The sequence below is a fragment of the Mesoplodon densirostris genome, chromosome 14 (assembly GCF_025265405.1).
Source record: "Mesoplodon densirostris isolate mMesDen1 chromosome 14, mMesDen1 primary haplotype, whole genome shotgun sequence".
Lineage (NCBI taxonomy): Eukaryota > Metazoa > Chordata > Mammalia > Artiodactyla > Ziphiidae > Mesoplodon > Mesoplodon densirostris.
The window spans coordinates 20,564,520-20,592,498 of record NC_082674.1 but is presented as its reverse complement, the minus strand read 5'-3'; the positions used below and the strand labels follow the sequence as shown (position 1 = coordinate 20,592,498).

General features: G+C 47.1%; 1 protein-coding gene across 2 annotated transcripts in view; it reads left to right on the top strand.

Moving 5' to 3' along the window:
- Positions 1-27,386, top strand: part of KIF3C (kinesin family member 3C) — a 36,596-nt gene extending 9,210 nt beyond the window's left edge. Inside the window, exons 2-8 of one of the 2 annotated variants that reach the window (XM_060117260.1) lie at positions 10,013-10,114; positions 10,755-10,877; positions 12,235-12,353; positions 12,825-12,941; positions 24,205-24,310; positions 24,489-24,661; positions 24,901-27,386. In XM_060117260.1, coding sequence (XP_059973243.1) covers positions 10,013-10,114; positions 10,755-10,877; positions 12,235-12,353; positions 12,825-12,941; positions 24,205-24,310; positions 24,489-24,661; positions 24,901-24,994 — 834 coding nt within the window. In that variant the 3' untranslated portion in view covers positions 24,995-27,386. Of the gene's footprint in view, positions 1-10,012; positions 10,115-10,754; positions 10,878-12,234; positions 12,354-12,824; positions 12,942-24,201; positions 24,311-24,488; positions 24,662-24,900 lie in introns of both variants that reach the window. The other variant, XM_060117259.1, reaches the window with a different exon arrangement.
- The last annotated feature ends 593 nt before the right edge of the window (positions 27,387-27,979 follow it).

Here is a 27,979-nt window from a genome sequence, read left to right as displayed (position 1 = left end):
AGAGCTTATGGGGCACCTGTACTGGTGCTTCAGAGTATATCTAGAATTTTTAATACCCCGAGGAATTCCTGGGCATTAAATCCTGGTCAGACTAAAGACTTACTTTCTCGTTGTCTCCTTTTCCGCTCAGATGTACTTAACCGAGGGGTGCCGGGCCCTGGGTTGCACTGTTTCTGCGGTGGTAGGTAATGGACCTGCAGGCTTTCTCTTTTCTTCAAGTGAGCGAGCAGAATAATAATAACAACAACAACTGGAATAATAACGGTAGCTACCATTTCTTTAGTGCATGTTTAATGCCAAGTACGCGCTGTATTCTCGCGTTGTTTTATTCAGTCTTCACAATAGCACCATGAAGTAGTAGTGTTTTAATCTCCATGTGACAAATGAGGATACTAAGGCACAGTAGCAACGAGGGAACAATCCAAGGTCACATGCCTGTGAAGTGTTAGCACCAGCACATGAGCCTATGTCTGCTTGACTCCAAAGCCCACGATCTTCCCCTCCACACTGTATCACCAACTCAGAAAGGAAGGCTTCATGCCAGATCCCTGGCTGATAGGCCCCAGTGGGAGCGCTTGTCTGCTGAGATGCTTAACTCAGCTCTGTCCTTCCACATGATGCAAACCCCCAGCCCCTGACCTCAGCCTAGAGCCATTCGTTCATATAATCGACAAGTCTTTTTTAACACTATGACCAAGAATACAAATCAGTAGATAGGGTTAACTGTGTCTTTAAATTGTTTAAGTTTCTAGAATGAATCACAAGAACTCACTAATAATGGTTATCTGTAGGGATTTTAATAGGAAGGGGGCTTTTATTTTTCACTTTATAGTTTTTTTTACAACAAGCATATATTACTTTGTTAATTAAACGAAAACAAATCTAAAATTTTTAAAGGAGAAAAATATATAAAAGAAATGTGTTAATACATGGTTGGAAGATTAGCTTAAATGAATAATTGAGGGGAATCCAGAGTTGATAATAATTTTTAATGATACCCAATTATTGGTAATCCTGTGACTTTGGACAAGTCACTTCCCCTCCCAGGGACTGTAAGAAATGATCAGTAGATGATTCCTTGCTTTCTGCACCATTTGCCTATTCATCTTGGAAGCAGCGGGTCAGGAGCCCAGGGTGAGAGAGCAGCCTGGATGAGGGGCAGTGAAGGCTGGAGAGGAATGACCAAGCACTACCTGGAAGCTGGAGGCTGAATGACCCAGGATCTGTAAAATACTGAGTCTGCACTTTATGGATCCTTAGGTCTCATCCATTGCTGGCTTTGTTGTGTTCTGTTGTCTGGCTGGGTTTGCATCCCTGGTGCTGGAGAGAAACCCTTTAGCACAACACAAATAAGTGAGGGAAGTAGGGGAGAAAGACAAGGTAAGGATCGGATCTGAAGTGCTCATGGTTTTCTTACTCAAGTAGATGGGCTGATTTTTTTCTTCCTGCTTGTCTCCAAGGTGGACTGAAGCATTTCTGGGCATCCATACCCTGTCCAGGGCAAGGCTGGAAGTAGAGTCCAGCTTACCTCACTCCCCAGCCAATATGTTTCCTGATCTCTAATTGTTCCTTCTTCTTGATGAGAGAAGTACTAGCATTTGAAAGACCATTTATGTAGTTTTTTGAGCCATCCAAGGAGACTCAAGGCAGGAAACTTGGACTTGGTTTCCTGATTTATGTTCCCCAAGGCAGAGAACCACTGAAAATAGCACTATTCTTCCCCTCACCATTGTCTCTTTCATTTCTTCTTCCCTTACTGCTGGTTCCTTGAGATCTGTAACCAGTGGCTACAAAAGGAGAAACAGGTCTGTAGGCATGGGCGTATTTCCTAAGAGGTGGGAGCCAGGATTGTTGCAGTAGTTATTTTGTTTTGCTCTTTGTGATGAGTGGTGGGTAAATGTCAATCAGGTACTGAAACAGCAAGTAACCACTGACATTTGATTGTACATGATCATTTACCAGGTAGTTCCACATCTATTATGCAACTCACCATTCTTACCCAAAGCCTGCAAGGTTCGTGGATATTTGCCCCATTTTACAGATGAGAAAACTGAGGTCCAGGAGCTGATGCCCTAGATTTCTTAGCAAATAAGATGGTAGAGTGTGTACCAGGATTCAAGTTCTCTGACTGACATGCCCAGTGCCCTTTACATCTTTCCACCATGGAACTTGTGAGGTGGCCCTTCCTGTGAGCATTCGGGTTTCAACCACTCTGGGGAACCCTAGTATTACTGACGACCTCCCCACACACATGCAGTTAAGAGCTCTAACCCGTTTATCTCAGAGGCCCCTATAAGAACTTCATTCAGGCAGAAGCATCTTCAGCAGAACCCTGCCTGTTTCATCTGGAAGAGAAAGAAATGGTGCCCTGAGCTTTCCTCATGGTTCCTGAGTTGGCAAAGGTGCTAAGACCAAATGTTGCTTTTCTCCAAGGCACCTTTCTGCCTGAACCCAGGAGAAAGCTGTGGAACAAGAGAAAGGGCACTGGACTTGGAATTAGGAGGCTGGTATTTAAATACTACTTCTGCCGCTTACTGGCTCCATAACCTCTAGCAAGTCACTTCACCTGTCTGAGCCTTAGTTTCCTTTTATGTCAAATGGGGATCATACTCGTTATCTCATAAGGTTCTTGTGATGATGAAATAGGATGATTAATGCAAAAAGGACCTAGCCCAGCCACAGGCACATGGCAAGTTGCATCTGAGACTCCTGTCTCCTGCAGAATGTCATAGATTAGCTGGCAGTGGCAGCGCAGAGCGTGTTTGGCTTCTCTGTAAAATCATCCTTGATGATATCTCCTCAGAAGGGTGGCTGTCTGGGCCTGGCTGTCTCCATTCTGGCTTTCCCGATCAGCACTTAATGAGTGCTGGGGTCTCCTTTCTCCTCCTGATTTTGCACTTCAATTGCTCCTGGAATGGGAAAAGGTGAGCCTCTGAATATCCCAAGCTGTATCTGCAAGCTGACCTGGTCCCTGTGGTGATCTTGGCTGTTAATTGTCACAACAGCTGACCTGCCTCTCATACCTGGAATCAAGGACCCTAATCGAATTGGGAAATTATTTGGAGAGTGCATAGTCAATATAGGAGCAGACACACATACCAATTCCATAATTATGAGACTCCATGCTTAGAATTCTCCATCTCCGGGCCTCAGTTTTGTCATCTGTAAAGCAAAGGGGGTTGGGGTGATTCCCTGAGGTCACCTTAGTTATCCGGTGATTCATTTCCCTCTTGCAAGAGTCACACCGTGTCCTTGGAGCTCCCAGCCATGTCTTTTCCACCCCACAGCCTCTGCTGGCCTTTTAGTTACAATGGACATATTTAGAACCAGTAGAACCAAACCCAGTCCTGTCCACAGGACCCACCCACCTGGACTCTTTTGCCCTGAGACATCACAAGGGCAGCATTAACTGGGGCAGCTAAGAGCTCTAGGGAACTTTTCCTGGGGACTAGAAACCCCATATTCTGCTTAGTACCCTCCCAGCCTGAAGTGGGCCCAGGGCTTTGAGGCATCCCTGTCCCTCCCTGCCCTCCTTAGGTGATTAAAGTTAAAGACAGAGATCTCTGAGGAAAAGGAGGAGACGGCCACTGGTATCCCCCGAGAAATGAGGAAAAGCAAAAGCAAAAGCAAAAAAGCTGTTTCTAAGCAAAGAACTGCAGCCATGCATGACATATTTCAGAGTGGGGGCGTGAAACAGGTAGCAATGAACTGAGACTGGGGAGAAGGGGCCACTGAGGCCCTGCACCTGGATTGGGGCCCACCCCCAGATTTCGTGCCAGGACCAGCCCCGTCTTCTAGCACAAGGCAGGTTCTGTCAGGCAGGCTTGGCTGACAGTGTGGGCTGGGCCAGTGGGCAAGACTTGGCGAGAAACCGATAAGGCACGTTCGGTTGTCATTTAAATCACATGTGTCGGGGCAGGGTTAGGCAGAGAAGCATAGGGGCAGTGGACAAATGGAATGGGTGATACGGGCAGTCACGCATCGTCCAGGGAACTCTCTTCATGGAGCCCAGGGCCCGGCCAGAAGGAGACATCCTGAAGCGAGATTTCCAGGTCCAAGGAGGAGGTTTAACACGAAGCCTGATGAGCAAGAATCAGCACAGAAACCAGTCCTGGGAATCATGTCATGGGGGTGGCAGTTGGAGGAGGGTTGGAACTTGGAGGTCCTGGTAGTCTTGGCTGATGCATCAGATTCCAGGCCTGATTGGCAGCTGAAATTCTGCCTGACAATGTCCAAATGGGTTTCTTGAGCTAGGTGTGGGCAGCTGGAGAAGGTGTGGGCCGAACAAACAAAGAATTGTTTTGAATCAGGTCCATCTCCACACTTTAAAATCACCACAAAAAAAAAAAAGCATAAAGGAGCATTTTGTAAAAGGAGAGATCAGACCTTTGCAAGCCTACCACAAAGGTATAGAGAATATAAAATAAATGAGAGGCTCAATTTTATATCTCTTATTAAGTAAAATTGAAAATCATGATAATACTTCATATGATATTATAATAAAAATGGTTTCATTATTTATTGCTGGCAGTGGTTTAGAAAGGTAACTTGACAGTATGTTCTAAGATATACAAAATGTTTATAACCCTTTGTCCACTCCTGAAATTTCCTTCTAAGAAAGTCACCTAAAAAAGCACAAAATTGGGAATTCCCTGTCAGCCCAGTGGTTAGGACTTGGCGCTCTCACTGCCGAGGGCCTGGGTTCAATCCTTGGTCGGGGAACTAAGATCCCACAAGCTACGCTGCTCGACCAAAAAAATTATATGCACAAGAGTGTTTATTGTAAACATTAACCAAACAACCAAATATCTTATAATGGGAGTTAATTAAATATATTATAAATCATCCACTCTAAATGTTATGCAGTCCTTAAACATATAATCATAAACCTTATGGAAGTAACAGGAAATTCTTGAGATAGTTGATAAAATGGAAATAGCAGGACATAAACTTATATTTATACCATGTCTATAGATGTGAAAAAATGATGTGTGCATATGGAAGAATCTGGGGGGAAAAGCTAATTAATTAGCTATGAGGAGGGATACATGAATTTTTTTCCCATTTTGTTTTATTTCTGTGGTTATTTGATGTTAGTGCAATTTTTTTTTCTGAAAGCGGAGAAAGACAATAAAAGGTTAAAAATGTGTCCCCAGAATCCTTTAATGAACTGTGAGGTATTTAATCCAGTACCCCTGAGATAATACATTGCATAAATTTATTACCTTCTGTAAACAGGACTTCTCTTTGTTCTAAAACTCAAGGTACAAGCTCTTACTCTCTGTACCAGGGACTGATTGGAAAAACCTGGAGCTTTCCTTTTCACACCTGTTTTGATGGTATAATTTCCAGGTCCATTCTCTTAACCTTTCTTTGTCTTTGCCAACTAAAGAGTCCTATTTTTTTTTGTCTCTTATAATAGCCCTTGCATGGTTTTAGCCGCCCTTCTCTGGATCTTCTCTCTCCTTCAAGTCCCCGGAGATGCAGCAAGGGATTACACACAGTACTCCAGATTCAGCTGCATCATAGTTTTATATTAGGGTAGAATGATTTTTGTTTTGTTTCCAAAAAGCCTTGGTGATGGTGCCTGGTCAGATGCTATTAGCTTTTTTAGCTGTGGCAGCATATTAAGCCAACGCCTTCTGGGAACAATAGAGAATTACTCCCCCTCTTTTCCCTCTGTTTTGGTTTATAACTGATCGCTCACAGCTATCATTTAATGAGTAGAGTGAAGATTACTTTTTCCCCAAATGTGAAACTCTAACTGAAGCTCATCTGCCATTTTTTGGTCAGCTCACACGGCCTAGAAATTCTCCTGCTTTTTACCACCTGCAAGACTCTGGGGGCATCTGTGAAGTTGGTATTTTACCTGTACACCCTTTCTTGCATGATTTCTGATGGAAATCAGTACCCGCATTTAACATTTGGACATTTTTCCACCTAGAGAAGTGCCTGTTTATTTCTGTTTCCTTTCCCTCATCCCCGTCCCCTTTCTCTGTCTCCTCACCCCCTCCCCCATGTAACTTTGAGTAACCTCTGATGTAGGACCTTGCCAGGAGCATTTTAACCTCTAAAGTTCTGGCCACTGGCTTCCCCATGGACTGAAATAATCTATTTTGTCCCTGAAAGAACTCTTGGAGATTAGTCAGACATGATTTCATCTTGCTGGAAACATGTCGCTTTTCTTTTAGCAGGTTCTGCTTCCTAAAGCACACCACACATTGTCTGCAGTAGGAAGAGCATGGGCTTTGGAGCCAGGCAGACCGGGGTCTGGATTCTCCATTTCAATTGAACAGCTGTGATGTGACCTTGGATGGATTACTTAAGCTCTTTGAGCTTTCAGCAGAAAAATGATGGTGTTAATAGTATGCCACTTAAAACATGTTGCACAAGTCACCTGGGGGTCTCAGAAGCTGATTCACTAGGTCTGCATAGGGCCTGAGATTCTGCATTTCTAACAAGTCCTTAGATAATGCTGATTCTGGGGACTGCTGAAAGCAGTGATTCCCAAATTTGCACACTGAAATCCCCTGGGAACCTTTAAAAACCACCGATGCCTGCACCTCACCACCTGCCCCCTCCATTTCCAGTTTAACTGGCAGTGGGATGTAGCCTGGGCACTGAGTCTTTTAAAAGCTCCCCAGGTGATTCTACTGTACATCAAAGTTTGAGACTCAGTGCCTAAAGGGTTATTAGCAGAAGTAAGTGTGAGACACTTGGCACATAGCAGGTGCAAAGCGAAGAATGGTTTTCTTTCTCTTGGTGCCTTGCCCTGTGCTTCTCTCTCCATCCTTATTCCCAGTCTTTACATCAGGTAGGAAAAAGCAGAGCATCAGCTGTCACCCTGTGTCTTCCTTACTAGAGTCTCCTCTAGAGCATCTGGCTTGGGAGTTCTCACTGCCAGTTGTAAGGGGAAGGGACCAAGATAACCCTGCCATGTGGCCTGGCACTGGGAGTTTTAAAAGCTCCCCAGGCAATTCTAACATGCAATCTATTTTGAGAACTGGTGTCTTTCTATTCGGTGGCAAAGAGTGAAGAACACTAGGGCCATATAACATGCCAAGGGAAGTGTGAGGACTCAAGGCTGGAGCGGGCAGGTGTTTCCTAGAATGGGAGACCAGGCCAGATACCAGGTCCCCCCAAATGCCATTACAGTTAGAGGGATCAATTATCCATGGCCTGCAGCAGTCGGGGGCTTCCTCTGTGGACAAGCAGAGCTTCTGCCTTCCTCCTTCCTCCCTCTTCACACCCAGCCCACTCCTCCTGCCAGGCTTCCCAGATGCCCAGACCTTGCTTCTCTGCCCCTTAGCCAGTGCATGTGGGTTGACCAATTGAAGGAGAAGCTGAGGTGAAGATCCAGTTCTGCTCTGGATGAGTGAGCCCAGAGAAAGGACCTGGAAGCCCCCCTCTGAGGCTACCCCAAGGAGTCCTTTCTGTTCATCAAACATATTGAGCATTTACTATGTGCCAGGCACTGTGCTAAGTCCCAAAACTCAGATCTGAGTAAGATATGATTCCTGACCTGAAGGAGCACACAGAGGAGACAGGATGTAAACAAATGATGGGACAATATGGGAAAATAGTAGGAAAGTGTCCTAGCTATTGAGGAGGCCTAAGGGAGGAAATGTGCAGAGTTGAGGGAATCAGAGAAAACTTCCCAAGATGCTCAAGCTGTGTCTTGCAGGAGAAGTAGCCATTTTCCAGGTGGATGTGAAGCAGGGAGAGAAGCCTGGTCTTGTGAAAAGGCACAGCCCACTCAGGGGGCTGGGATTCTTTCGGCAAAGCTGGAGCACAGAGCACATGTGGGGAGTAGGTGAGACCAGCCCACGGGGCCAGTTACTGCTACAGACTTTGTGGTTCATCCTGCAAGGAATGGAGGCCCTTTCAATAGTTTGCAGCAGAGGAGAGGCACGTTCAGACTTGTGTGGTTGGCGGATCCCCCTGGGTGTCATGTGGAGAGGGCTGGAAGGGGAAACTGAGGTGGGGGGAGATCCTGGCAATGATCCAGGTGAGTCATGGGGACCGCAGTGAAGTGAGCCCCTGTGATGCGGATGAAAAGGAGGGAAGGAGGTGAGCTGTACCAAGAAGACAGACTTGATGGGATTTAATGACTGGCCAGATGAAGGGGGTGAGTGAGCTGCAGGGCGGGGACTCAGGTGAGGCGGGTAAGGTGTCTGGGGCACACAATTTAAGGAGTCACTCATGCAAAGGGTGGACCAGTGTGACCGTGAGAGAGAAGGAGTCTGTGCTGTGGAGGTGGGTGGATGGTGAGATGGTAGCCAGGAGCGGGGTCTGGGGGAGGTACTAGTGCAGCCCTGGCTACGCTGCCACGGGGAGGGTGCCTTGCTCGGCAACAGCTCCCTCAGGCTGCGTGGGGCGGCTCTGACTGGCCCTGCTTCACTCAGTGTCCTCTGTCACCCTCACACAGCCCAACCTCTGACCCCACAAAAGCAACCTTCGACCCCTGTCCTGCTCTGTCCTCCGTGACGGATGGTACAGGGACCCCCTGCTCCCCTATTCTGCCAACACACCCTGCTTGGAGAGCCCTCAGGCAGGTCAGTGGCTCAAGGTGATTTCAACCTTCCAGGAGGCCTGGGATGAAATCAGAGGACAGCTGGCGCGCCCCGGGGAAGCACCCTCTGACTAGCAATAATGAAAATGCATTTTTAAAAATTAATTAATTTATTTATTTTTGGCTGCTTTGGGTCTTCATTGCTGCGCGCGGGCTTTCTCTAGTTGCAGCGAGTGGGGGCTACTCTTCGTTGCGGTGCGCGGGCTTCTCATTGCGGTGGCTTCTCTTGTTGCAGAGCACGGGCTCTAGGCACGTGGGTTTCAGTGGTTGCAGCACGTGGGCTCAGTAGTTGTGGCTCGCGGGCTCTAGAGCACAGGCTCAGTAGCTGTGGTGCACGGGCTTAGTTGCTCCGCGGCATGTGGGATCCTCCCGGACCAGGGCTCAAACCCGTGTCCCCTGTGTTGGGAGGTCGATTCTTAACCACTGTGCCACCAGAGAAGTCCCTGAAAATGCATTTAATGTACTCACAACTTACACAGTTTCCCCTAGTCCTTTATTATTTAAGCTTCAGATTCAACCAGCATCTATGGAATGTCTGTGCCAAGCGCTGGGTCGGGCTGGGGGTGCTGCACAGAGCACAGGGGCTCAGTGGGGAGACTGGCGTGGAGCTCAGATCTCACCCCTGTTAACTAGCTGCATGGCCTGAGGCTAGTTCCTCTCAGTTTCTTTACTTGTTGCCTGGGTCTCTCTGGGGGTGAGGATGGAGACACCTGGCAGGTAGTGGTAGCACTCAGCAGATGTTTGCTGTGGCTTTCCTTCCGGGAGCAGAGGCGGCTCCAGGGTTATGGACGTGAGAGGTGACGGATGAGTCAGCCGAGACCTTGCAATTGGTGGGTAAAGCCCAAGTCTTTCTGGCCATCTCCAAAGCTCGTGCTGTTTCTGGGGCCCCATGTGCCCCTTAGTGCTGCAGAGTCTTCTCCCTTTGGCTTTTCTTCTGTTTTCCAGCTGAAGATTAGAGCCTTTCCTGCTGCCTGTGTGAGAACCCCCTTCCTGAGTCAGGAGCCAGTTACCTAAAGGGCCGGGCTGCCCAGTGACTGTATCGGGTGTCTCCCCGCCTCCTAACACCAGCTGGGTCCTGTTGCCAGGATTAGATTGCCACCCGCACTCCCTTCCCAAGCATGGTGAACCAGCCTTCCGTATATCCAAAGCAAAGCTTCCATAGCCAAAGCAAACAGATCAGGTGCCCTGTATTCTCTGAGGGATTCCCTCTCTTTGTCTCACCTAATGGTTCTGCTGAGAATGGGAGCCTTGTGCTGGGGCCCAGGAGGCTGGAGGGGAAAACTTCATTCTTGGTAAGGGTCGTGAGGCTCCTTCTGGGACACATCTTCTGTCCGCTCCTGGAAGGACCACAAAACAGAGAAGCCAAACCTCTCAAGCTGGGGCTGCTGTGGCCCTTTGAAAAGCCCCAAAGCCCATCTCTTCACCCCTCTGTGTCCCCAGGCCATGGAGAGCAAGCTGCTCATCGGGGGCAGGAACATCATGGATCACACCAATGAACAGCAGAAGATGCTGGAACTGAAGAGGCAGGAGATTGCCGAGCAGGTAGGGCTGGGGGCTTCGGGTCCCTGGGTTGAGTGGGAGGGGGCACATGGCCTTGAGGTCGCACTGGGGTGCTTAGGGCAGTGAGCCATCATGGACTCAGGATCCCTGGAGTTACAGTGCTGAGAACCTAAGGCATGCTGCCCGGCATCCCATGGGTCCACTGCCCAGGTGGTGGCTCTCCATGACGACAGCCTCCGTAAGGCACCTGGTACTAATTCCTGGGCCTTCCACAAAGGTGTGAGTTCTTTGCCAACTGCAGGACTGTGTCCTAAATCATCAAGAACCACAGTTTGTTGATCTTACCAATCAATTGTGATACTACACGGGAGAGGCTGAGGCAGCTGGAAAGCCAGTATATCCGGGCATCGGTATACGTGGTTGACACCCCTGGAATGCCCCAGCTGTTAGGGCTGAGGTCTCCTTCCATGTGGGGGCAGTGCCTTGGCAAAAGCGTGGCCATATGAGCTGAGAAGGTTCAGAGAGGCCCCATCGAGGGTGGGGTGGGAGCAATGGATGTGGGCCGTGGGACGCTCCCTGCTGCCCCCTGGCACCTGTGGTCATGACGAAGCCAGGTTCCATGATAGGCAGAGCTCCCCAGTACGTGCTGCTCCGCTGAGTCCTGCGCCCTGCCTTGGCCTAGAAACGCCGCGAACGGGAAATGCAGCAGGAGATGATGCTCCGAGACGAGGAGACCATGGAGCTCCGGGGCACCTACACGTCCCTGCAGCAGGAGGTGGAGGTCAAAACCAAGAAACTCAAGAAGGTGAGATGCCACACAGAACTGGGTCAAGGTGTGTAAGGGCCTGGCAAACCTCTGCCCGAGACGTCACCTGCCCCAGGGGAGTGTGCTTTAGCGACCCCTCCCCACTTTGCTTGGACTGCTGACCCCCTGAGTTACACTGTGTGGGTGCTGGGTGAGGAGCAGGGGGAGGCGGGGGTCTGGGTGGGGTGGGATAGAGCCTTTCCTCCTGGGCCAGGAGGGGCCGGACAGGCTGGGAACACTTTTACTTCCACTCTCCAGGGTTGCCATCCTCGTGATCCCGGGTAACTTCCCCCTTTACTCTGGTGTCACCAGTGAGTCACAGTATGGATAACCAGGCACAGAGCAGGCCAGGGGAGTGGTGGGGAAACCTGAGGAGACTCGAGCCTGGGAGCGCTCAGAGAGGGAGCACAGGACTCTCCAGGGATGAGAGTGTTGGCCCTGCGAAGTCCATGGCCAGGGAAAGACGTGTGCATGAGCTGAGGCCCTAGGGCAGGAAGCGGCAAATTCCAGTCTGGATTCTGGGAAGACCCTGGAGAGCCCTTAGATTGCCGAGGTGGCTGCCCCAGAGCAGGCCAGGCAGAGGCCCAGCTCCAGTGGCAGTTTCCAGGGACACACCTGTCAGTGGGTTAGGAGTGGGACAGGGAGGTTGGAGCTGCCCTCCACACCCCTACTTTTTCTTCTTTTGCGGTACGTGGGCCTCTCACTGTTGTGGCCTCTCCCATTGCGGAGCACAGGCTCCGGACACGCAGGCTCAGCGGCCATGGCTCACGGGCCCAGCCGCTCCGTGGCATGTGGGATCTTCCCAGACTGGGGCACGAACCCATGTCCCCTGCATCGGCAGGCGGACTCTCAACCACTGCGCCACCAGGGAAGCCCCACACCCCTACTTTTGAGAGCCGCTGGAGAGGCAGGAGTAGGAGGGGTCACCTTGCAAACCGGCTGAGGCTCCCTTCCTTCCCTGAGCCCTGGATGGCAGTCCTGATACTCGCGTCCTGATTCCGGCTCTTCTGTTACCTCGTTGTATGACCTTGAGCAAGTCTGAGTTTCCTCACCTATAAAAGGGGGTGCTGGACCAGAAGGCCCCTCGGGTCCCTTCAGATGTGAACATTGCACGATGTGGACAGCAGCTGAGAGAGCAGGTTAACAGGCCACAGTGTGGGAGGGACGGGGCAGCCTTTAGAATAACCCATTCCGACGGACGGTGGGGCAGGAGGGAGCTTCAGAGCTGGGCCCTGGGCTCATTCTGGACCGAGCTGGCGGACCCCGAGCCTGCAGCCGTCGGGACCCAGGCTGGGTGAGCGGAGCCACATGGGTGGCCACATTGCACAGCCTCTGAGCTGCACCTGTCTCCACCCAGCTCTACGCCAAGCTGCAGGCGGTGAAGGCGGAGATCCAGGACCAGCACGATGAATACATCCGTGTGCGGCAGGACCTGGAAGAGGCGCAGAATGAGCAGACCCGGGAGCTCAAGCTCAAGTAGGGCCTCTCCTCTTTCCACCTGGGGCTCTCACAGGCATCCCTCAGGCCCTGGGCCTCTCCCTGACAGGCTCCTCTCTTTCCTGAAGGCTTCATTCCAACTGTCTCCTCATCCATGTCCATGTACCTTAGAACAGAATGTGTCTGAGGGATGGGGGAGGGGCCCATTGGAGTTTCCTCTACCTCCTGTTTCCTCCGTCCTCTCCTCGGCCTGCATTTGATGAACCCCACAAAGTGCATGCGGGGTGCTGCCCAGAAGTAACTCCTAAGGCCCTGAGTCTATAATCTTTGCCTTAGAAACTGTGATTTTCAAGCTCTATTATTTCTCTAGGGATTCCCTCCCCCCGACTTTTTGGTTTTTCCACCTTCTCTGTTCCCTCTGCCTCTTTGCTTCTTTTTTCTCATCCTTCAACCTTCATATACACTGTGTGGTCTCATGTGGTCCCCTCTGTACCTCATTCCTGCTCCCAGGTACCTAATCATCGAGAACTTCATCCCCCCTGAGGAGAAGAACAAGATCATGAACCGGCTTTTCCTGGACTGCGAGGAGGAGCAATGGAAGTTCCAGCCCCTCATGCCCGGTGGAGCGTGAGTCTTTCACCAGCTGTCTGGGCCTAGGGACTTGCCAGCTCGCCCCAGGCCCGGGGTGGCCAGGGGCCTGGGGGAGACAGAGATTTTAGTGGAGTGGGGAGGGCTGGGAAGGATGCAGATGGAGGATGGGTTTCCCAGGACCTAATGTTGGGGTCTCCATGAAGGAAGGAGTGTCAAGTACAGTGTCTCATTGGTCTGGGATGCAGAAAACACTAGCTGGTTAACATTTGGCCAGTCTGGTGAGTATTCATTTGTCAGATGCCAAAAACAGCAACAACAGATAATATTGCCAAGCACTAACTATGTGTTGGACACTGTAGGAGACTCTGCAGATGGAAGGTAAATCAGACACAGTCAGAGCTCACAGTCCAGTGGGGAATACAGAAAAGTAATCAGATCAAGAAATGATAGAGATGTGAGGTCTTTGTAGCCTCACTCAGCTGGGTGATTCAGCATTTCCACCTGTTTCCACATCCTGGCTCTTAGGTAAAAGAGCTAAGTGCATTTAGCTCTGGGTGTGCATTTCCCTCTGCTGGTGGCCATGAAGAACAAGACTGGGTATTCAAACCCAACAGAGTGACTACCTTACCCAGCTGGACCACTGTCCCTTCAGTGAAAATCTGTGTACAGAGGTGCTCAGGAGGCCCGACACCAATGCACTTCCCTAGAGATTCTTTGCTCTATCTATCCTAGGAATATTAATGCCAAGATAGGGCAGGAGTCTCCCCAAAGCTGGGGTGGGAAGCTAGCTGTAGAGGTGTACAGCTTCTCACTGGAGCAACAGATGCCTACTTAATTTGTCTACTTTCTGAAGGGCTGATCCTACACAAGGCAACACTACACAAGTTTGTAAGTGGCAAGTTCATGAGTAAAGGACTTTTCAATGGCATCAGTTTGGCTTTAAATCCACCTTTCCAATCTAAGTGGAGGCCTGTAGTAGTACCTCATCTAATGCAGAAGTTCTCCACCCTGGCTGCAACTAGAATCACCTGTGAGCTGGGCGCCAGAGAATCTGATTTAAAGGGTCTTGCGTGGGGCCTCCCTGGTGGCGCAAGTGGTTGAGAGTCCGCCTGCCGATGCAGGGGATACGGGTTCGTGCCCCGGTCTGGGAGGATCCCATATGCCGCGGAGCGGCTGGGCCCGTGAGCCATGGCCGCTGAGCCTGCGCGTCCGGAGCCTGTGCTCCGCAACGGGGGAGGCCACAACAGTGAGAGGCCCGCATACCGCAAAAAAAAAAAAATAAAGGGTCTTGCGTGGATCTCAGGGCTTAAAAAAATTTTTTTCAAGGCTTCCAGCTGATTCTACAGGAAGCTAGGTTCAAAAACTACTACTCCAGCACCATCTGCTGGAGGAAGATGCTGGTGAGGCTTCTGCTTTGTAGAGTTATTTTGTGCTTACAGAGTTCTTGAGTTTAAAGTTTGTAGGTGGAGGAATTTCTTTACATTGGATAGAGATGGGATGAGAGATGCTCTGAGAAGGCGTGTGTTTTTAAAAATTTTTTAATTTTGAAAAGCAAGAATAGTACAAAGAATTCCCGTATACCCTTCACCCAAACTCCCCGGTTGTTAGCATCTTGCCACGTCTTGCTTTATTAATCCCCTCCCCTCAACCATTTGAGATTAAGTTGCAGACAGTCAACCCTTTACCCATATTTCCTAAGAGTGAGGACATTCTCTTACATAACCACAGTACAGTGATCAAATTCAGGAAATTCTGTTACCTCAATAATGTCCTTTACAGCAATTCCCCCACCGGCTCACCTGCGATGGTGCATTGCATTTAATTGTCATGCCTGTTCCATCTCCTTTAATCTGGAACTGAGAATGGATCTTGATTTGAGTTTTGAAAATTTCATGCTTCAGAGGAGTTTATTCATTTCTCAAAACATTGTCCCTGCAATTTTTACTTGACCACCTAAGCACACAATCCAGACTTCAAAGCATGGTGGGTGCTTTGCCTGAAGCTAAGATAAGCTTTCTGCTTAATGTTTATGAATTTCTATTCTTTGTTCTGTTTTTTTTTTAAGTTTACTTTCTTCCTTTTACTCGAATAACTTTTAAATTAAAAAACCTTTTAAATAACTTCTTTCTCTTTTTTTTGCAAAAATAAAATGGTTTGCATACACTGAAAAAACATTCACAGATTAAAAAAATAAAACAGCTATCTTAATTTTTTTTTTTTTTTTTTTTTTTTTTTTTTTTTTTTTTTTTGCGGTACGCGGGCCTCTCACTGTTGTGGCCTCTCCCGTTGTGGAGCACAGGCTCTGGATGCGCAGGCTCAGTGGCCATGGCTCACGGGCCCAGCCGCTCCGCGGCATGTGGGATCTTCCCGGACCGGGGCACGAACCCATGTCTCCTGCATTGGCAGGCGGACTCTCAACCACTGCGCCACCAGGGAAGCCCAAAAACAGCTATCTTAAAATAGCACATGTTAAATAATTTTTAGAGTAGATACCAGTAACAACTTTTAAAAAGAAAGAAGTCCTCCAAATATAGATTGGTATGTTTGCTTACTGTTGAACTATTGCCTTTCCTAGCCTCTTATCCCTCTCTTTGCTTTAAAGGTGAATTTGTGCTCTTTACATGCCCTTTGCTAGGCCTCCGAACCAGAACCGTTCTGGGCGGAGGGAGTTGCCTGTGATGTTCTTTTCCCACCTTTCCTTTCTCTTCTGATTCCCCCCACCATCCTTCTTGCTCTCGGAAAATAATGCAAAGAGAGAAAGATTCAGTGTTTTCTTTGCCATTGGGAAGCCTAAGAATTCGGCTCTTTCCTCAAAAGCTGCTTGTGGGGAACTCCCTGGTGGTCCAGTGATTGGGACTCCACACTTCCACTGCAGGGAGCACAGGTTCCATTCCTAGTCAGGGAATTAAGATCCCGCATGCCACGAGGAGGCCAAAACAACAAAGAAACAAATTAACAAACAAACAAACAAAAACGGGCTCAAAGCAGGCAGTGGGCTTTAGCTTACACTATAGTGTTTTCTTTCCCATAACTCTTCGGGAAGAACTGGTCTCGACATACATACCGCTTTGACTTAAATCTGCACACAGTTGCTCCCCAGCCTGCATTTGTACATCTCTATTAGCAGCGCTTCTAACTGGATCCCAAATAGACTGTGTTCCCTTAAAATTTTATATTAAAATTATAAAGATATAAATACCTTTACAAGCTTTTTCAAAATTATGGTTAAGTATATTCACAACTTAAACATGCTGTTTTATACAGAATATATATGTACCTCCTCAGAATACAGAGAGTATATATTTTGTGTAGAAAATATCAAAATATATCTGGGTAAGGGTAAAAGGTATTAAGGCAATTGTGACATCCCAGTGTTCTCCACTGTACTTAAATACAGTTGATATAAACAGGTAATATAGATTTCTTTAAGAAAAATTCCAATAAATAAATTACTTCAAAAAGACATTAATAAGTACCAGGTAGTCAACTACATGCTATTCTGAATTACTACTACAAATTATTTTCTTTTTTCTAATGTCACTTGTCCATTGTCTGATAACTGCAATAAATAATATTTATCTCAGAACTTAAAAAAAAAATCACAAAAATACAAAAGAAAAGTAATAATAGGGCTTCCCTGGCAGTGCAGTGGTTAAGAATCCGCCTACCAATGCAGAGGACACGGGTTTGAGCCCTGGTCTGGGAAGATCCCACATGCCATGGAACAACTAAGCCCGTGTGCCACAACTACTGAGCCTGTGCTCTAGAGCCCGTGAGCCACAAGTACTGAGCCTGCATGCCACAACTACTGAAGCCCGCTCGCCTAGAGCCCGTGCTCCGCAACAAGAGGAGCCACCACAATGAGAAGCCCACGTACTACAAAAAAGAGTAGCCCCCACTCACCGCAACTAGAGAAAGCCCACACGCAGCAACAAAGACCCAACACAGCCAAAAATAGATAATAAATAAATAAATTACAAAAAAAAAAGGAAAAGTAATAATAGATCTAGGAAGTTTCTATACAAAACAAATTTTTAAAATTACTTTCTACTGGGACTTCCCTGGCGGTCCAGTGGTTAGGACTCCAGGCTTCCACTGCAGGGGGCACGGGTTTGATACCTGGTGTGGGAACTAAGATCCCACATGCCGCACGGTGGAGCCAAAAATCCTCAAACTCTGACAGCTCAATAAATTCATTTTTAAATAAGTTCAATCTCAATAAATTCATTTTTTTTTTAAAAAAATTACTTTTGTATAGCAGCAGTTGGTGGTTAAAATAAAGTAAAAACAGTTCCCTCCTAATTGGAATTCCCAAGCATGATAGTGACTCAGCAACAGAGAGCCCCAGGGTAGCATCACGGTGTAAGAGTCACTGGCCTGGATCTCTGACATGTTTTGCCCCAAGCCCCTCCTTTCACAGCGGAAGGCTGAGGGTGGACAGGTCCTTGGACGCAGCTTCCCGCATTTCAGGGAGCCCTGTGGACTGAGACTGTAGAACAAGCTGCCTCTCTGGGAGGGTTGGGTCCCACTGTTTGCAACATAAGTTAATCAGGGCTGAAAAACCTCTTTCTTCCCAAAGCATATTTAACTAATCAAGGCATTGTCCCATTTGCTCAATTCAAGTGTGGAATATTTTGCTTCAGTTTGGCCTGTGGTGTTCTGGGGATTAGAACACTGAAGGCTGCTCAAAAGGAGAGGAAAAAAGCATTGTTGGAAAGAAATTACCGAAAGTCATACCGTCCCTCTGGAAAGCTTTTGTTGGAAAAACGTTTCCCCTCTTCCACTAGCTGCAAGCATTTACCCCACACACTCTTCCCCACGCCTCTCTTTAAAACAAGGAGTTATTGTCGGGGAGCTCTTGAAACACACTCTGTATCAACTTATTTTGGACATCTATCCCTTTTTCTTTTTTCTCCACTATCTCTAGGCCACTGCTAGTTGATATACAATAACTTCAGGTGAGGTCCCTTCCACAATCACAAACAGTTTTGCGTTAAAATTACTTTGCAGGGCCTCCCTGGTGGCGCAAGTGGTTGAGAGTCCGCCTGCCGATGCAGGGGATACGGGTTCGTGCCCCGGTCTGGGAGGATCCCATATGCCGCGGAGCGGCTGGGCCCGTGAGCCATGGCCGCTGAGCCTGCGCGTCCGGAGCCTGCGCGTCCGGAGCCTGTGCTCCGCAACGGGGGAGGCCACAACAGTGAGAGGCCCGCATACCGCATACCGCAAAAAAAAAAAAAAAAAAAAATTACTTTGCAAAACACATTTCTGCAGCCAGCTCTAACCATGACTATTTTACAAATATGACCTTTTATTTTTGGTTACTCATCATGGACCTTATTTTTAATTGTGTTTATACAAAACTGTCTTCTAAGGGTTGTATATTTGGCAATGTCTGTAGCCCATGGTTTACAGTTCACAAAATTCTATTTGTAATTTAGCCATTTGCCTTCTGCATCCCTGCTCTCCTAGATTCTTTTCAAAGTATCATGGTGCAGTAGAAAGAGACTGGAATTTGGATTTAGAACGTTCTGAATTCTAGTCCCTGCTCTGCCTTGAGAAGGTTTTTTAACCTCTCTGAACCCAAGTTTTGTCACCTGCAAAGTCGGGATAATAAAGTAAAAAAAAAAAAAAATCTCTGCAGGATTATCAAGATTGAAGTGAGATAATGTGTGTGGTGTGTGTTGGAGGTGGGGTGGAGGGTGTTCCAGGCCAGTACCTGGCACAGAGGAGATGATCCATAAATGGCTGCAGTAGTAACAGTAAGCCAGTATGATAATTGTGGGCACTCCAGAGAAACCAATTTGCCATCATGCCTTACAAGTGCCATAGAAGGACAGTTCGGTTTGTTGCTTTTGTTCTAGATTTTGATCTTTAAATCAGGCTGCCTCCAAATTTAGAGAGAGAGAGCAGAGCATTCCTTGCTCTAAATAGAATCAGGATAGAAAGTTAAACTGGTTTCCTTACAGAGGCAAAGTTTACCTCAGTCAGAACATGCTCAGCTCTGAGTTGAGTCCCTAGATTCATTCACAGGCCTGTGACAGCTGAAAAAGAATCTGAAACAGGGAGAAGTTTTTGCCTGCCCAGGCAGGCCATGTGCCGTGTGAGGGGGAACTGAGAAGAAGAGTGGGCGTTCAGACATGCAGGGGGATGCTGCAGGGTGGACAGCTCACCTGCAGGGAAGGAGGGATCCAATCATGGAGAAAAGTCAGATGTGCTGTGTCAGGTACTTGTAAGGGACCTAGAAGGAAAACACACCCTATGATGTTGGCTGCCGGTTTTCAGAACAGGAGGGGAGAAAGGTGGTGAGCAGACAGAGCTGGTAATGAGATTGGGGTCAGCCTCTGAGATGGGACTGAGAGAGAACTTTTTAATATTAAGAGGAAAAAATATATAATCTCGTGATAGAAGCTATGTGGAGGGAGGGTCATAAGAGAACTCTGAGGATCTACGACGCACAGGATAGCTGTTGTGGGTTTCTTTCAAGAGGGGTGGATCCTCGCAGAGCCAGGCCTCCACTCTAGGCTGTCAGCCACAACCTGCTTACTACAGAGGGATCAATCATGGAAAGTAGGCCTGAGGGCTTCCCTGGTGGCGCAGTGGTTGAGAGTCCGCCTGCCGATGCAGGGGATACGGGTTCGTGCCCCGGTCTGGGAGGATCCCATATGCCGCGGAGCGGCTGGGCCCGTGAGCCATGGCCGCTGAGCCTGCGCGTCCGGAGCCTGCGCATCCGGAGCCTGTGCTCCGCAACGGGAGAGGCCACAACAGTGAGAGGCCTGCATACCGCAAAAAGGAAAAAAAAAAAAAAAAAAAAAAAAGAAAGTAGGCCTGAGGCAGAGGAGAGAGTAGATGGGAAGCTTGGTGTCCCAATTACAGACTCCCCTCCCCCACCCCCTTCTTCCCACCTGCCACCCAGAATAGCCCTGGCATCTTTATTGGGTCAGGCTGCCAATTCACCCTGATCCACTGCTCTGCTCACCCAGCCCTGTCCCCCTGTCCTGTTCCCAGAGCCTGCAGCCTTCAAGGCACACTCAGGCCCAGGCTGTTCTGTGTGCACTCCTGAAAGACAGCTTGGCATCCTAAAAAGAGTATTTGGGAAGAATCAATACCGAGTCTCTTCCTAATTGTATGATCTTGGACACAAAAGCGCTTTTGCTTTTCTGAGCCTCAGTCTCCTTGTCTGCCCTGCCTGCGCCTCAGGAGGTTGTAAAGTGCAAATGGGATGCACAGATGCACCTTATAAATGATAAGTTATTTTACTGATTTTCCCGCTCCCCTCCCCTGGTGCTGCCACTCTCCACATGCACAGCCCGCCCGCCTTCCAGAGGGTCCATAGCAGCAGAACCAGCTGGGGCTTCTACAGCCTCATCTTCCTTGTTTTCATCTATGAAGAGGGGTCGGCGGGGATCCTAGGTGGGATCCAGCACTCTTTTATATACACTTGGTTTAAAAAAACCCTGGGAATGTGGTTCTCGTTACTGTCTGTGGCAGAAGGCGGGCATTGTTCCGTCGGCGCCTGCACGGCTTGTTCTCCTATTCAAGGACAGAATGTCCTATCTCTGGATTACTCAGCCTGTTTCTTCTCTTCTGTCTTCTGTCTGCCTTTTGGCTCTTTTCGTTGCTCATCTGTATCCCTGTTTGAAATTAGCAAGTGGAGTTGAGAATTAATAATCATCACAGCTGCCACGTGTTGAGCCCTTGCGGTGTACTGTGCTAAGTGCTTATCTTGTTTAATCTCAGCAATTCTGTAGGATAGCGATGGGATATCTGAGGCTCAGAGATACTAAGCCGCTTCCCAAGGTAACAAAGTTGTAAGGGGTAGCGCCAACATTCAAACTCAGATCTACCTCACTCCAAACCCTGTATTATGTTTTTTAGTGGAAATAACGTGTTTTCTTTCCTATCTTTGTTTTGAATAATAAAATACCTCACACTCATTAAGTTGCTGAGAGTAAAAAGTCTTAACATACCATGAGTTGGCCAGGATATAGAGCAATGGGAACTTTCTCGTAGGTATATAGCCACTTTGAAAAGCAATTTGGCAATTTGGTAGAGCTGAAAATGCACATCGGAACCATTCCGTTCCTGGGTATATACCCCAGGGAAACTTGAATATGTACTTCAAGATACCTATACAGAACTCTTCACGACAGCACTGTGTTAAATAGAAGGGGAGAGAGAAAAAGGAATTGACCTAGATGTCTATCAACAAGAGAATATATTAAAATACATATATATATATATATATATATATATATATATATAACATATAAAATGCTATATTGAAACCTTAAGGTAGTCAATATAGTTAAACTTTAATCATCTAATGTAGAGCAGCATGGATAAATATAAAAGACATGTTTGTTGGACACAAAACAATATAGTATGTATATCATACTGTACAAAATTTAGAAATAGGCATAGAGATACCATATATATTGTTTATGAATATCCACATATATAAATAAGTATAAAAATATGCCTGACATTGATAAGCACAAAACTCGAGAGTGATTAATTCTGGAGAAGGAAAGTGATGGAGTCTTAAAAACTGTGTCTACATTTTATTTCTTAAAGATTTGGTGTTAAGTATAATAAAATGTTAAGATTTGACAAAGCTGGATGATAGGCCAACAGATATATATTACTTTCTATGCTTTTCTGAGTATTTGAAATAATTTATGAGATATAAAATTAACAATACATTGTAAAAATTTAGATATTGCAGAAAGGCATAAAGGTAATAAAAATCACCCATAATCACTCCATCCAAAGACAATCATTGTTAACATTTTGTTGAATATCCAGACTTTTTTCTAAGCATCCACGCACGTACATACACTCCTTTAAAAACGAAACAAAACAACTTCATCTTTTTATTTGCTTTTTTATTTAATATGTTGTGGAAACCTTTTCATGTCTACATAGAGCCATAAGACGATTTAAATGACTACATAATATTCCTTCACTTGGCTGAATAATAAACTGGTCCCTATTGGTGCACATTTGGGTTGTTTCTAATTGTTTGCATTTGTAAATAATATTGCAGCAAACATCTCTGCTTATAAATTGTCCCTATCTCTGATTATAAGTTGTCCCTATCTCTGATTATTTCCTTAGGGAAATTCGTAGGAGTGGGAATTTGGGTCAAAGAATATGCACTTTTTAAAAGCCAAGCCTGGGAGATCCCTGGTGGTCTAGTGGTTAGGGTTCAGTGCCTTCAGCACTCAGTCCCTGGTCGGGGAACTGAGATCCCACAGACCACGATACACGGCCAAAAGAACAAACAAAAAAAGCCAAGCCTGAGTTTTGTTTTGTATGTCTTATAAATGATACCTTTATTGAGATGTAATTCACATATCATAAAATTCACCATTTTAAAGGGCATAATTCAGTGGATTTTAGTATATTCACAGAGTTGTATAACATTACCACTATCTAATTCCAGAACATTTTCATCACTCCAAACCCATTAGCTGTCACTCCTCATTCTCCCCAGTGTCCCCATCCCTAGGAAACCACCGATCTACTTTCTGTCACTATAGACTTACCTATTCCAGATACTTGATATAATTGGAATCATGTCACATGTGGTCTTTTGTGTCTGCCTTCTTTCACTTGGCAAAACGTTTTCAAGTTTCATCCACCCTGTAGCACGCATCAGTCCTTCATTCCTTTTGGTTGCCAAATAATATTCCGTTCTATGATATTCCACATTTTGTTTATTTATTCATAAGTCAATGGTCATTGGGTTTATTTCTACTTTTTGGCTATTATGAATAATGCTTCTATGAACATTTATATACAAGTTTTTGTGTGGGTATGATTTCAATTCTCTCGATTATATGTATCTAGTAGTGGAAGTACTAGGTCATATGGCAACTCTATGTTTAACTTTCTGAAAAACTGCCAAACTGTTTCCAGAGTGACTGCATCATTTTATATTCCCACCAACAATGCATGAAGTTTCTGATTTCTCTGTATCTTCACCAACATGTGCTATTGTCTGTCTTCTTTGATTATAGTCTTCCTAGTGGCTGTGAAGTGGTATCTCATTATGGTTTTGATTTGCATTTCCATAATGACTAATAATGTTGAGCTTTTCTTGTGCTTATTGGCCATTTGTATATTTTTTTTGGAGAAATGGCTACCCAGATCCTTTGTCCATTTTTAAACAGGGTTATTTGTCTTTTTATTCTTGATTTGTAAGTGTTACTTATATATTCTAGATACAAGTCCTTTATCACATTTATGATTTGCAAGTAATTTCTCCCATTTTGAAGATTGTTATTTCACTTTTTTTATGATGTCCTTTGAAGCACAGAAGTTTTTAGTTTTCAGTGAAGTGCTATTTATTTTTTCTTTGGTTGCTTGGGCTTTTGATGTCATATCTAAGAAACCATTGCCTAATCTAAGGTCATGAAGATTTACTCCTTCGTTTTATTCTAAGAGTTTTATAGTTTTAGCTCTTACATTTAAGTCTATGATTAATTTTGAGTTAGTTTTTATATATGATACAAGGGAAGGGTCCAACTTCATTTTCTTGTGTGTGGATATCCAGTTGTCCCTGTAGCATTTGCTGAAGAGACTGTTCACTCCCCGTTGAATGGTCTTGGTACCCTTATAGAGAATCAATTGATTGAAAATATCGGGCTGGCCAAGGAGTTCGTTCGGCTTTTTCCGTAACATCTTATGGAAAAACCTGAACCAACTTTCTGGCCCACCCAATATGAGGGTTTATTTCTAGATTCTCAATTCTATTCCATTGATCCATATGTCGGTCCTTCTGCCAGTATCACACAGCCTTGATTACTATAGCTTTGTAATAAGGTTTGAAACTGGGAAATGTGAATCCTCTACTTTTGTTCTTTTTTAAGATTGTTTTGGCTAGTTTGGAACACTTGCAGTTCAAGCCTGAGTTTCTAATCATTTTATTGTGTTAAATCCTATGAAGGAAAGTGAAAAGCAGAACCACTAATTGATGGTTTTGTATAGTGTGTGAAGTCAGTCTACGAGTCTGACATCTAGAAATAAGATTGGATTTCCTTTCTTTTTTCCAGCCTTTAGTCAAACCTTTTCACTGTGGAAAATAATTGAAGCAACAAGAGTGAAGAAATATGTGTCTCCTTGTGTTATACTATTTTGAGTTGTCAGGTTGTATTAGAGCAAAGAGAAGAAAATTCCAGAACCTGCAGTCTGCAGGGCCTACTGACTACCTGAATGGTGCTTAACCCATCATGATATCATTTTCCCTTTGTGTTTGGAGGAAATAGATTTAAATATAGCCTCTTCCCTACAGCAGTAACAGCCAAATGAAGAAGCGGCCAACATCTGCAGTGGGCTACAAGAGGCCTATCAGCCAGTATGCTCGGGTTGCCATGGCAATGGGGTCACACCCCAGGTATAGGGTAAGAAGCTGGGAAGTAGAAGGGGGGAGGGGAGAGAGCGCCCAAGGGAGGTGATGCTCACAACCTCTGCTTCCTCTACCTGCCTCATCACCCTTGCTACTCCCATTATTTCCCAAGTGCCCAGAAGATGCAGGCATCAGGGCCAGTGCTCACGTATGGCCTGATCTTCCCACCACAGGCTGAGAACATCATGTTTCTGGAGTTGGATGTGTCCCCTCCAGCGGTCTTTGAGATGGAATTCTCTCATGATCAAGAACAAGACCCCCGTGCATTACACATGGAGAGGCTCATGCGGTTGGACAGCTTTCTGGAAAGACCTTCCACATCTAAAGTCCGAAAGTCCAGATCCTGGTCAGTGCCATCACGGTCAGAGTGGGCAGTGGACTTAGAAGGCATGGAAACCCCATGGGCTGGTTGAGGCTGAGGAGGGTTTGGGTTGTACCCAAAGGGCATGAAGGGAGAGTGAAAACTGGGGCTGTGGGGGCCAAGTTCCTACAGCGAGAGGATGAGGGAAAGACAAGTCCTCACTTTTCTGTTTCCGGCACTTCCCCACCCTCCCCTCTCGCCCACCTCATCCCCTTCCCCTGCAGGTGCCAGAGTCCTCAGCAGCCTCCACCTCCCACTGCACACGCCTCGCTGGCCTCCGCTGCTCTGCTCCCCACGACAGCACTAGACCACGAGTGACAACATTCAGTCGGGCTGCCCATCCCCCAGACCCCAGGGACGGGGCAGCCAACCCTGGATCATCTCGCCTGACGCTCGGTGTGCGTGCGTGTGTGCGTGTGTGTGTGTGTGCGCGCATGTGCATATGTGTGCGGGTTGAGAATCTGGCAGACCGTGCCTCTGCTGGCTCTTAGCCACCTTTATTTAATTAATGTTATTTATTCGTGGAGCGCAGTTCTTGTGGGAGAGGTGCCCTCGCCTGAGCTTGCCATGGTCGCCGCACAGCCTCCTCTTCTTCTGACTTTAGACCCCCCGCCCCAATCAGACCTCATGCTCCTCCCTGTCAGTTGCCCCCAGAAGGGAGGGCGGCGGAGCCTGAGAAGAGAGTGCTTTTTCTACCCAGCGCGCTCCGTAATCTCCCATCTCCTCCTGCTCTGTCGGTGAGCAGCTCCTGAGCACTTTCTGGGACTAGAAAAATGCTAGGTGTCCACCGAGGCCAAGAGACGTCCATCCTGATGGTGTTGAGCCTGTGCTTCCGGGGGAGAGAGACCACTCTCCACTTTCTGGGTCGCAAACAACCGCTTTCGGTTTCTTGGGCTCCTTTTCGAGGACTCCAGTGACCTTAGCCACACGGCCCATGCTTTTCAGCTTTGGCAAGAACTCGTGGCTTCCCAAACTCTTCCTGCCCACCTTCCCAACCCGTGGATGCGAATTGTGAACCCACCAGTTGCTGCCTCCTTGGGACCTTCAGGAAATGGAACAGTCATAGAGACAATGTGGACAGTCATCGAGGGACGGCCCTTTGTTTCTGTCCCCTCGGAGAACTAACCTTGGCCGACAAGCAATCAGGCCAACGCCCGTCTTTGAGATGCTGCTCCTTCCTGCTTTCATCATTTTCCTTGCAGCTGCCTGGATCCCCGTTCGCAGTGGAAGGGATCAGTATCCTTCTCCCTCTGGCTAAACAAAGGTATCACAGAATCTGTTGCTTTTCCCCCTCACTTAGCACAGGAGATGGAGGCCCAGGCGCAACCTGCCAACTCTGCCCGTTACCCCTGTTTCTGAATCACGTTTCTTGGGCACTGTTTTGTTGACGAGACTGACCCCTTCTTCAGCATTGTGCACATTGGTCCCTAGGGAAGTTCTCCTCACTTTCCTTTGTGACAACCCGCTATGTCTCCAGGTATCTCGAGTAAATTTCTACCAAAAAAAGAGAGATTAACTTTCATTGACTTACCTTTTAATTGTATATTTTAGTGGAAGGGTGAAGAGGTAATCATGAATGAAAACACGTGGTTTAGGATTTCAAAACGACCTGATAATGGGAGTCTCCAGTTCCTAGAACATGAGGAGTTTTGTCACTGGGGGAAAGGCACACAACTGACAGGTCTGCCTGAAATTGGGGGCGTGGGAGGTGGCGGTAGGGGCCGACTACCTGGTTTTTCTCTTTCCATCAGGAAATGAACGCTTCTTGCACAGTTCAAGTTCTGCTCTAAGGACCAAGCTATGGTTTGGTTTAATTCAGTGATGTTGTCATCGCTGCTGTAACTACGGGACCAGGTGGCTGGCTGGGCCACTCAGTTGCCACTTGCTTCTGTCCTTCAAGGAAATAACATTTTTCATCAGAGCCCAGGAGATTATTTGAGACTCAGGATTCAGATCAGAGCTTCGGCTGTGGCTGGGACAGGACCAGTGTGTAGAAATTTCCCAGGGGCCCTGGGCACAGAGGGACCTCCAGTCCTGTGCTGAGCAGCCTCTCCCACTGACCTCTTTCTCATTTGTGGATGAAGCCGCACGTGTTAGCCCCGTTCATCACCTGGACACATCGACTCTGCATTGTCTGGTCACTTGACCCTCACAGTCTTACAGCACAATATACCCAACTTCTTCACCCCCAGTCTGAGGGCTGGGCCCAAGATGTGGTCAGAGGAGGAGCTCCTGCCTGCAGTTTTGTGTACGTGTGTATGTGTGCGCGTGTTTGTGTGTGTGTTTACCTCCACGGGGGACACTCTACACTCAGTGTAAGATATGCTGGGAACAGGGCCACCGGGGTGGCTGGATCTCAGTCTCTCTGTCTCTCTCTCTTTCTCTTCTTTTCCTTTTGATGTATCAAACACTTGGTTGACAAAGTAAGGGCCTTGATTAGGACCAAACTTCCATGTCTGTTGCTATGGTCTTTATTTAGGACAACAGTTAACAATGCTGTGGCCCATTCTTGTCACTCTATACATATGACGATACAGGACATATGTAATATATAAATATATATATAAAACATTACCCTCTGTCTTCTTGGCTTAGGATGAGATCTCTCTGTTGAGCTGAAACGCACCTGCAGCTCAGTGCTGCCAGCAACCTGCAGGCCCCAGCCCTGTTCAAATTAACGCAGTCGATAATAAAGGAATGAGTATCGTTACAGAGTTGGTTGCCTGCCTTCTCTTCCCTCTGACTCTTTCTACTTCTCTTTTTATGTTCTCCCTTCTCTCTCTAATATTGTTTTTTCCAAGAGGGGTTCAAGAGTATTTGGAGCCCAGCTGCAGTGATCAGCACCTGGGAAAAGAACTGGCTGCTTAATAAAAGGGGCTCCATCTGAGCATCAAGGCGGAGGGGGCAGGGCTCAGGCTCTAGTCTGAGGTCTGTGCCCGAGCTGTGGCAGCAGCTGTTCGTGTTCTAAGCTAGCGGTCCCCTCCCAGTTAATTCTGAGCTATTAGCAGATTTTAGAACTGCCTGTCCAGATGAGCTGTCAATATCATTTAACAGCGCTGCCCCTTCTGCTCCTCCGTTTATCAGCCAAGAGAGATTAAAACAGGCAATAATGTGTGTAAAGGACATCGATATGACTGGCACATGGTAGGTGCTGAATTATTCCCTATTGCTGATAATTCCCCTTATCCTGTCTTCCCAGGGCCTCTTTCCCTCCCTCTGGGTTCTAGTTGTCGGCTCCCTGTAGCGTGGAAGTCTTACAGGAAATGAGAAGTAGTTGCTGCTAAAAAACACGAAGCCCAAGGA